The following is a 10,615-nucleotide window of genomic DNA, read 5'->3' on the forward strand; positions in this document are numbered from 1 at the left end:
TACTTTTTCGATTGATATCCCTGGAACGTGACTAGGGGAGGTTCATCTCGAACTCGTCGAAAACACGGGTTGTGACATTTCCAGTTAGGTAGTCGATACAAGCTTGGGAGAAGTAATCGTTGACAATATTGTTGAAGTAGCGCGAGAGGGTTAGTCCGAGGTCGTTGAGCGCTCCGCGAACATCCCGTTTTCTAGTTCTGGTATAATCTCCTTTAAGGGCAGCTGTTGAGGAGTACTGTTTCGATATGGCATCCCCATTGTCAGCCCATAAAACGTTGAACCATTGTGTAGATGTGCTAGTCCGCAGGTCGATAGAGTAGCCCTCGCTCTCGAGTTGCTTTTCTAATGCTCGTTGTCCAAACGCACATTGTGCAACACCAGTACGATCCAAACAGTCCATACAATTTGTCCTGATGATACCGGACTGACTTTTCATCACAATATTATCCTGTATGACGGTGCTTCCAAATCGGTCTAGTGTCCCCGATATGGAATCAACTAAGCGCTGGATGTTTTCGAATTTCATTCCACGACATTCCGCATGAAAGTCAAACCAGTCGAATCCAATTTTGTGTGAGTCCGCATTGTTGCGATTATTATATATGTCCACGAAACTTTCGTATGTCTCTCCAATTTTAACTTCCACCCCGTGTTTATCCAAGAGGCTAATGGCTTGAATTTCGCCATACCGCCTGCTAAGGTCGCGGAAATGCCGTGCGAACGACGCTTGATTGGTTTCGATGGAATGGCGGAGAACAGGTATGGGTTTGAAGTAGTAAGGAGACTGGGAGAAGTAAAGCGGTATTGATCCACGAACCTGGAGCAGCGAATATATCTTGTCCGCTGGGTTCCACGACGGCCTAGATAAAATTTGCTCTGTCTCCACAGAGTTTGCGGCATTGCCTTCATCATCCACTCCTCTTCGAAGATATCGAAGCCCCGGGCGTTTTACTGATCGTCGTGAAATTAAAGTAAGAAGAAATTTATCGTATTCGCCCTCATTCTCAGCATACACATCTGGTACGTTATTATCGACATCAGCTACTAGGGTAATAGTGGCATCCTGAGCGGCTGGCGATTTGGTGGACTTAGTAACAGTAAACTCCTTCTGTCCAACAAAGCCCTGTATCAGCGGAAGGACCAACGAGTGGTATCCGCTCTCAATGAAAGGACTCATCAAATATCGGTTCCAAAAATACTGAATCAAATTAGTGACGTTCGACATGCAGTGAATACTTAGAAGAAAGGTTCATACCAAGGGATCTGCCATCCTGTGCAGTGGTACTGGCGACATTTGAGGGTCGTAGGCACCAAACTTTCGAGTAATGTCATAATCATAAGAAAAATAAAAACTGTTTGAACTGAACATCATCTTCGCATAACGCAGAAATTTGGGCATTAACTCGCATGTTGCCGTTCCTGTGGCTGGCGTGGCAATTCCTTGGGGATCAGAAGAAGCTTTCTGTCCAGTGGGTGAAAGGTCATCAAGTTCCAGGATTTCATCGACATAATCCCCACTCTTCCTTCCTCCGATGGACCCTTCTGCAGCAGGATCCATTATCTCTTGAAATCCCCTATTCTGAGGGCTGTTCTCTCCCGCCCACCCATGTTTGGAAAACCAGCGGGAAGTGAACCTGCCGTACCGTCCCCGCTTTTCAATAACGTCCTCGGCAATAGTGCTTCCCTTTCTACCCTTACTGCCCAACGGGGGATATATTCCTCGATCTGTCGAATCCAAGCCTTCTAGATCGATATCCTCGCTACTGCGGCCGGTGGACAGATCGGAGTCACTCTCCAAAGACTGGGTCTCGATATCATTCTGGGTAGCTTTATCCTTGTTGGAAGCTAACTGGGCATGGGCCTGATTGATCGCTTTGGTTGCCTCAGCCTGAGAGGAAAGAGGAATGATAGCTACACTTGTAATCGCAAAAATAGGCTTTCCAAGGATCTGAGCCACCTGCTGGCGTTGGGTAATGGATATTAAGAATGAGAATGATGAAAGAGAGAGCAAGCCTGTTTGATGGAGGAAAGATTGTCAGATTCCTAATAATCAATCTGGGGCCAGGATGATACAACAAACCAATTACTCCATGAGACTCCAAGCAAGCATCATCGGAATTCGAGGAAGATGGCGCCGAGTCTATACGGCGAGTTTTGTACTCAATCCGTAGAGCAGAGGGCGGGTTGCTCGGAGCCCCGCGCTGTGATGAACTGTAAGGCTGAAGAATGAGCCCATCCACAGCAGCAAAAATCAAAAGCTTCCTGGCCAGCCCCGGCATTATCTTTTCTTATGGCCGCAGGAATAGAATATCTGATTCTTCATCACTTCGTTGAGAAAGTTAATGGTCTTATTTCCACTCTACAATGAAGTCAATTGGTCTTAGAGTTTGAATCAGATGATATTTTATGCTGGTTATCTGTTGGCCCTAGGCTGCCTATCACGGACTAGCGCACCGCACATATGGTTATGCTGCTGACATGCTAATACAACCACTTAGACGTCCCACATTATGCAGGTACAAGAAGATCATTACTAAAGATAAATATTTGGTGAGAAACTATCGTTGCTTTAAAACAGAAAGGAAATAGAGAGAGAGAGAGGGAGGGAGGTGGGAGAATTTTTGAAGACAGAACGCACTATACACTCTTTCCCGAATTATTGATTGGACTGGGAATCACTACGAGAAGCGTCTACAGTTCGTCCACGGCGTGCAGACGGTGGCAAGGGAGATAGATGGAGATGAGCTGCTGAGGGGGAAGAGCTTTTTGATTGAGGTTGACGATCTATGACTGGGGAGCAACTGGTCATCATGCCATCTGAAAGGGAGCAGCTTGGAAGGATGTTAGCCTAGATACAGTTTGCGAACCAGTTTTTTTTTTTTTTTTTTTTTTTTTTTTTTTTTTTTTTGCCCAGCAGTCAGATGTTTGCTCCAGACAACATTGGTTTGCGGAACCCTTCTGTTTGTCAGTTAGTTCAGTAACCTGAGTTGTTTTAGTAGGGGGTTTCGCAATTTGGATTTGCGACCAACAATCGATGGCTGGACTGTAGATGTAATATTTCACATCCCTATCTTTACCCCTCAAATTCAACCAGCAATTATCGCATTCTCTGTCCCATCTCCATGCATAAGTGAAAGAATACATGATCCCAGGAACCTGCAAAAAAGGTGGCAGAACGATGCAAAACTTAGGGGTACTCATTAACTGGGAAGACATCTTAGAACTACCAAGAGAGAGAAAATGTGTGAGAGAAGATGAACAAAGCATCTTCGTAATAAATAAGTAAAATGGAAAAATCGTAAAGGAAGCAACACTAAGAATTGAGAAGGCAGACATACCTACAATATCTTCCCTTTATGGGTAAGCATAGACACGTGAATACCGGCATATGAACCTTGTTGGGCATGGAAAGAAGGGCGGAGGGCAATTGTTGAAGAGATTCTGGCCAAATTTGTGGTGAAATATGTAATTACTCTAGGAGTATGGGGAGGATAAATATTTACTCAAGATGAAGCGGAGAAGAAAGGAGAGGATGAGTTGAAAGGGAAAATGGAGATGAAATCTGAAAAAAACTGGCTTCCATCAAATATGAATCGCTTTGTCGCTCCGTCAGTTATATATCTGTTTCCGTTTGTGTACGGTGACTATTTAGATTCCCGTTGTCACTGGGAATTTGCTGTTCAGTTCTTTGCCTTGGCTTCCGATCCAAAACCGGATGCTTTGATGCCGTGAAAGTAAGAGAGTAAAGAAAAGGAAAATCAAGACGAAAATGAGTATCACCGCGCACAGAAAATGGCCAAGTAAAGCTGCAAGAAGGATAAGGAGATAAAACCAAAGATACTGAGAAAAATGAGATCTAGATTTCATGCGAATCCCTCACGGGAATGCAGGAAAATGGGGAAAAAAAGTAAAAGTAAAGTAAAGCATAGGAGCACAAACGCCTTAATACCCCCCTGTTTTTATACAATGCAAGTGAGGGAGAGATTCATTACCTACCCTAAACCCAACAAACGTAGCTTGACCTAGCCTTAACATAACCCGTATGATCAATATGTCCATGTCCCGCCCAAGCTCGACTGAATGGTAAGGAGAAAGAAAACAAATAAATATGAAAAAAAAAAGAGAAGAAGAATGAAATATAACCCCGCATCATAGCTGTTGTTGCTATTTGATCGTTCGAGTCCAACCCGACCCGTATGACCATGTTAAGGGAGTGGAGGAAGGAAATGGATCATCACAAAATTCGATGTGTACTTTTTATGATCGTTTCCATTATTCATGGGCAAACCCCCTTATATATCTGAGGGGAGGTAAAAAAAAGAATATGTGTGATATAGTTTGGTTGGAGGCGGGAAAATAAGTCGACGAATCTGGGAAGGAACGGAAAGCACGTAATCGAAGGAGAAGACGATAGGAGAAATTCCAAGATATTTTTGTTTCATGAGCCGGGAACCTTTGGTGATGTTGGAAGGTGCGCAGAGCCGTTCCGTTTCTGCGTCGAGTCGTCTTGATGTCCGTCATCACTCTCTTCCGCAAGATCCTGTAGGCCGAAAGCTGCTGATTCAACATCATACGAACGCATGAGTCCTTCACGGTCACTGGGACCTCCGTAATACTCAATGCTCGACGAGCTCCGTCGATGTCGGTCCATACTCCTTCGATTTTGCAATGATAAGCGGGTTTGAATTGACGCAATTCCATCGGTAGGGACACCGTCGTCCTCGTTGGTTTTTCCAGCAAGTGAAATGCCATCTGGGTCACTCCTGGACAAGTTCAGTAGGTAAACCCCGGCGAAGATAACAAGGAAGCCACAGAGAAGGGATATAGTGTTGACAGGGTCAGTGGTGTTGAAGCCATGGAAGAGGATGAAAGAGGCGCATAGCGTTGCTGTCGTAAATGTGACATAATATAAGGGATTCACTCTATCAAAGAGGATCAGCATATGAATTAACACCATACAATGAGCTTTTCAAACTTACATCGAGGTCGAAAATTGACTTAGAGCCTTGTTGAAATAGTTCATCTGTGTCAAGATGCAACATACAACAACAATAGCAAAAGCGTAAGTAGATGGATGTGAGAACTGGTTGTGGCCAGCCAGAGTGAGCTTCAGCGCAATTCCAAATGCCTTGACAGACATAACAGAAACAGAGCCGACGGTCGAGCAAATTGAGATGTATATGAGTGGGTTTTTTTTCCCATATCTCGGGGCCACTCGATAAATCATGACAGTTGAAAATACGGCAACCACCACGCAATAAAGAAGGAAACCTGCGTCGATACTTAGCGTCGTTGAATAAATTTGCTTATGGACAAGAAGATGCCTACCTGGTTGGATTGCATACTCTAGAATTTCATCTACGGTTTCAATTTCTTCATCTGGAGGCGCATGGAGAACGATTATGACAGAGCCAAGTAATGACAAAGCACAACCAAGCTTTCCGAGTACTCCCAATCGCTCTCCTAGAAAATATGCCCCTAGCACAGCACTGAACAATATTAGTATCCTAAATTGCTAGGGAGCCCAACACCAGACAGTCATACCCGATAAGAACGCTGAGCGCCCCCAATGGGGTAACTAAAATCGCAGGCGCAAAGGCATATGCTGCAAAATTTGCGATTTCTCCGAGAACCACTAATTTGCTTCCAGTGTCAGTGTGATATGGATTGCTTGGCTAAAAAGGAAGACATGCGTACATGTTGTGATTCCGCCCCACCAGATCGGACTCTTTAAGTATGAAAACCCATCTCCCTCAAATCCATGTCTATTAGAAGCATCCATTAGGCCCTGTGGGACACAAATGTTAGATACACAATGTGGGAATTTGAACATAATCAGGTTTTGAATGCGCTGGTCGAAATTAACGAAACGCAGCAATAACATACCTTTTTAGTGATTACGAAACTACTACCTATAAAGCAAGAACCAGTGAGTACAAATTTGGTCATAAGCAGGAGTAATAGCTTTCTTACCAATAGCCATGGTTGACAGAATGGCAAGCGCCAATCCGATATATCTATCAAGCCGAGCACGATATTAGCCCAAGCGGTCTCTCTCACTATGCGCTGTCATAAAACACCGGAAAAGCTTGGGAAACTGACTTGTCCGAAACCATTGTAATAAATATCAGGAGCTAGACGCTCCTGCCACTTAGAGTACCTCAATGCTAACACCGATAAATAAAACCGCACGCAGACAACTATTCAGCATAGGCTGATGCGAAAGTATGAGATAGGTATCAATCGACTGTTTTCCTGGCGGTACCAAGACCGTATAGAAATTGCGCTAGCAAGTTCCTAAAGAATTTGCGATGATTTGGGTATCGATCGGCTTGTGGTGGGACCTTTGTATATATACAACTTTGTATGTCGAGGTTGAAAGATTTGGATATTCGCAAAACGAGTGGAAGGTTTTCCCATGGGAATGAGAGAACGGAAATGGACGGCACAATGGCCTTTGCAGTAAATAGTTGAGGTGCGATAGGGTCCGGATAATTAAGATTTAAGATGCGGTCAGACGGATACTCAAGGAGGGAGAGACGGCAGGGGAGGCCATTGAGCGGATCGACGATGGGAAAGGGTGATGTGATCGTCAAGGTTAGGGAGGTCGAAGACAGGTCGCTACCAGACAGAGCAAAACTGACGCACGGTGCGAAGGGCAGACTGAGGTGGATAAGGGGTAGAGAGGACCTCAGTGGGTGAAGAAAGCCGGAGCGTTCGTGATGGACCAAAAACAGTGTTTGATATTGAGGCCAGGGTGGATGTTTCAGGCACACGGCGCTAAGCCCGCCTCGGCTCAAACAGAGCCGCGTGGGTACTACGGCTACCCTATCACGTGCCCCCCAACATATTGTATTGCTCTCGCGTAGTTAGTTTAATAACAAAGAACGAACATTATCCTCCTACAGATCAGCCACCCACATGATATCAAACTCTAATAACCCCTGGCTTGCTTGGCTAATGAGAGACTTTGGCATTTTCAGTTCTATCAAAGTTTTTGTGAGGGGCGATGACAGTGTGAAGAGTGAATAGTGAAAGATAGTAGATAGCGTAGTGGATGATAATAACACTAGTAATTGTAGTAATAATAATGATAGTAGTTGTAGCTAATCGCTAAGAAGGAAAAGAAAGAGAAAAGAAGATGTGCAAAATACATACATTCATATATATATATATATAAAAATAGCGGTAGCGAGAATATAATGGAAAGAGGTAAGAATAAGCAAAGATAATATAATAAGGAAATAATAAGCGAGTGCATTACAGTTTTGATCATTTAAGAAAGTGAAACACAATCAAATGCATCTTTTATATCAATAAACATTGTTATCCACCTTTGAGGGCCGCCCGGGCGGGAAACGGCCCTTCCCGATGCGGAAACCGGCCGTCCCTTTCTGCGCTTGCGGTCCGCGCCGCCGACCCCAGCTAAACCGCAACGTCTATATAAACCCGCACCTCTTGCCGTTCTAACGACCTCGCTCCGCTGTCGTTCTACCCTCGCCCTCATTCAACCACGCTCGCCAACGCTCACCAACGCTCACCCACGCTCGCCCTCGCTCGCCCTCGCTCCCACTCAAGCCAACCTAGGTCATCAACGTGCGTCCGGGCCCTGGAATCTTCCCGTTGCTCTCCCCCTCACCCCGTGCTCTCTACACTACACCCATCTTCCGTAGAATTTCCCACCCTTCCTCTCAAGGTCCCATACTACGCTCTTTACATTCCTCCGCCTTTACTCTCTTTACGGTCTCTCTGTCATCAGGCCATTCAATCAAACTCGATATCTGGCCGTGTACTCCGTGTAGTGCAGGGCGTGTTTGTCCTTTCCGCCGTACAGGTCCTGTCGGGCTCTCTCTCTGTTCCCTTGACATGCGTTCCCTGGTGGCTAGGCCCGGCCTTGCGCCCCTGCCCAGCGGGGTTTTCTCCCTTTCTCTAGTGGTAGGGGCATGGTGGCGTGTCACGGTGAAGGAAAGAAATTTCTCTGCATATCCAACCCTCGCGGCGTGGCCGATGGGGTGACGTGGACATCACTCCGGCGGCGCGGGCGGATTTTTGGTCACGCTACGGTTGCCTCCTGGCCAGTAGTACAACGCCGAATCAACGACAATGAAGGCCTCCATCGGAGATTGGGATCCAGCCCTGTTATCCTGGCGCTAGAATCAAGGGAGGGGGAGGGGATTGTGTGAAATTGCGATGTGATGTCGGAGTCACCCACCTTTACGCTGCATACGCTGCATGTCTCAGCTGGATGAATCGAGGGATTTGTTTGACTATTGGAGATTCCTGCTTATGCGACAGGGAAGTGCGTTGGAGCGCCGGGGAACACATGACAAGCAGGTCAAGAACGCCGTCGGTTGATGCTACGGTCTGGGAAATAAGAAGCGAGAGAGGCTGCGATTCGCCTGCACTCGCTGCGGAATATGCCGGCTGGTATCGCAAGACGATGGGCGACGCACAATTTCCCCCTTAATTCACCGGGATTTGGTCAGCTTCTGGGATGCGGGATATTGGGCTCGTTCAAGGTGGGGGGGAGTTGAAAGGCTGCGAGCGGTAGCCTGATCCGGCGTAAATTTTCGCCCGCTCCATGATGATAACTACACTACTGCGTAGCTGCCCTCTGGGTCAAAATCGCTATCCTTGGTCCATCTTCCATCCCCTGCAGGTGCTCAGACTGCGCCCGTCTTTCAGCTCGCCACGAGCTCAACCATTGATGCTGTAAGTTGGATATTTGTATTGTGCCAACCGACGATTTCAGATGGGCCGTGTTAGCCGGGGGTTAAAGCAGGGCTATCGATCTTGCTTCGCTGGCAATGCACCAGGGCCCTCTGGGTGTTACATTTGAATACGAAGTCCAACGAACGAGTGGTTCTTAATTTATCCATCTGTGCCAAAATTTCTGCGCCGCTGGCATTTCCTATCTAGGATAAGTCAGCTGTGAGGCCTCGCTGAGACTTCGGTTCCAAAGGTTGGAGAGCTATTTCAGCGTGCGTCTTCCCCACCCTGAAGGTCTGGAAAGTTGAATTTCTCTTCCCTCCCAAAACGACTCGAGCCTCCTACAATCCTTCCAAAAGCACTGCTTACACCATTTCACTATTCCGTATCGCCGACTAAATCGCCGCCCCATGTCGTTCTTCCATTTCAATCCAAACGCCACGGCACCAGGCACAAAATTTCAGCGGACGCCGGTTTCCCATGCCCAGCAACCTGCGATCGGAAAGCGAATCGATAAGAACAAGAAACCGGTCAACAAAGAGCCTCCTAAGATACGTGAAAGTCAAGTAACTAGCTCAAATGTGAAGGCAACAGACATTCAGAACCAGAACCTAGATTTGCGTATCGATACAGGCGACAATGATTGGGATTCGCTGCGTAGTCTCTTCTATGTCGACGATTCCGATCCACCGGATACATCGATGTCCATCGCTACAAATAAACGGTCCCGCGACTATGAAGATGATGAGGAGAGCAACACCAGTTTTACCCCAAAGTGCAGCGGCTCTTCCAGTGACAGCGAAAGTGTTGTGATGGATACCAACTCGAGCAAAAATATGCCGGGGCTGTTTTACAAACGAAGTGATGTGGTGTCTAAGCCCCGAGTCCAGAGTGCTGCAGGCAGCAAAGGTACGTCCCTTTCCTCCTCAATTTCTTTAGTTTCCCGCCATCCACTCCATTCTCGCGTGGGTTCTTACGAATGTTAGACACATCCATCGCCATTGATGATGGTGTCCGGGATCTGAGCGACGATGATAGGATCCCAATTTCCCAAACCGCGCCAAGTACATGCAGCTTGGCACCCAGTGTCAGGAGTGATGACGAGTCCGGCTCTGAGGGTCGGACCCCACCGCCGCCAATGTTGATTGAAGATGGCGGAGTGACAACAGAGGAGTGGTTGGTTGATGAGATCTTGGCGGGGGATGATGACCAAGGGATGCGGTGGTACTTGGTGAAATGGAGAGGCTACGACCCTTCTTGGCAGCCTGAACATGATCTGATCCCTGGATGTGAGGAGTTGGTCCATGAGTTCCAGGCCAAATCGGGGAAGGTAGAGAGTCACGGATCCCTTAAGCGGCGTGGGAGACCGCCTTTGAGGAACCGCTCTAAGAAGGCGCGGTTTACATTTTAGCAGCAACTTGTTCTTGTATTGATTCAACTTGTTCTCGTCTCATTTTTGCATCGGATAAACGTCTAATGATACTCCATTGTTGCCCTTCTGTACAAATGATGTGAGGAATCTTTCCTCACTTGCTATGTAAAATTCTATTTCTCATTGTAAAAGCATGATGGCCACGGTGCATAGTTTTGACACCGCCACCAATTACAAGAAGGGCCACGATGCGCCATGAGAAGTGGTCAAATGCTATCTACAGCGGTACATCATGATTTTCATGGCAGCTGCGAAATATTCCATCGCAACAAAAGTAATCGCGACCTCCGTTACCTAATCACTTTGACACTCAATCAAAGATATCGTATCGTCGTATGCCTTGATAATGGGAATGTATGAGCGTTTGGGTCTTGCGAGGTACCAATGATAATTCCTCTGCACCCATACGGGAAAAGAATGTCTCGTATAGCTCTGCAAAGAGGTTTGGCACATTCAAATATTGGGCTCAGATAA

The 10,615-nt window shown here is 46.6% G+C and overlaps 4 protein-coding genes across 4 annotated transcripts; 2 read left to right on the top strand and 2 right to left on the bottom strand.

The window, feature by feature from the left end:
* Window positions 1–31: 31 nt before the first annotated feature.
* HCAG_02233 (predicted protein) lies at window positions 32–2,279 on the bottom strand (the record flags this gene model as incomplete). The annotated part of the gene is made up of 3 exons (XM_001542012.1): window positions 32–1,198; window positions 1,256–2,013; window positions 2,081–2,279. 3 exons carry the CDS (start codon window positions 2,277–2,279, stop codon window positions 32–34), a joined length of 2,124 nt encoding a protein of 707 aa, XP_001542062.1.
* A 2,159-nt stretch (window positions 2,280–4,438) lies between these two features.
* Window positions 4,439–6,116, bottom strand: HCAG_02234 (predicted protein; the record flags this gene model as incomplete). Its single annotated transcript, XM_001542013.1, has 7 exons — window positions 4,439–4,922; window positions 4,980–5,489; window positions 5,545–5,635; window positions 5,698–5,788; window positions 5,887–5,912; window positions 5,974–6,017; window positions 6,103–6,116. 7 exons carry the CDS (start codon window positions 6,114–6,116, stop codon window positions 4,439–4,441), a joined length of 1,260 nt encoding a protein of 419 aa, XP_001542063.1.
* A 606-nt stretch (window positions 6,117–6,722) lies between these two features.
* On the top strand, window positions 6,723–7,280 carry HCAG_02235 (predicted protein; the record flags this gene model as incomplete). Its single annotated transcript, XM_001542014.1, has 3 exons — window positions 6,723–6,868; window positions 7,187–7,212; window positions 7,267–7,280. The coding sequence occupies 3 exons, from the start codon at window positions 6,723–6,725 to the stop codon at window positions 7,278–7,280; spliced, it is 186 nt and encodes a 61-aa protein (XP_001542064.1).
* Window positions 7,281–9,119: 1,839 nt separating this feature from the next.
* On the top strand, window positions 9,120–10,120 carry HCAG_02236 (predicted protein; the record flags this gene model as incomplete). The annotated part of the gene is made up of 2 exons (XM_001542015.1): window positions 9,120–9,618; window positions 9,696–10,120. The coding sequence occupies 2 exons, from the start codon at window positions 9,120–9,122 to the stop codon at window positions 10,118–10,120; spliced, it is 924 nt and encodes a 307-aa protein (XP_001542065.1).
* Window positions 10,121–10,615: the final 495 nt, after the last annotated feature.

This window comes from Histoplasma capsulatum, genomic scaffold, assembly GCF_000149585.1.
Source record: "Histoplasma capsulatum NAm1 scaffold_2 genomic scaffold, whole genome shotgun sequence".
Taxonomy (NCBI): domain Eukaryota; kingdom Fungi; phylum Ascomycota; class Eurotiomycetes; order Onygenales; family Ajellomycetaceae; genus Histoplasma; species Histoplasma mississippiense.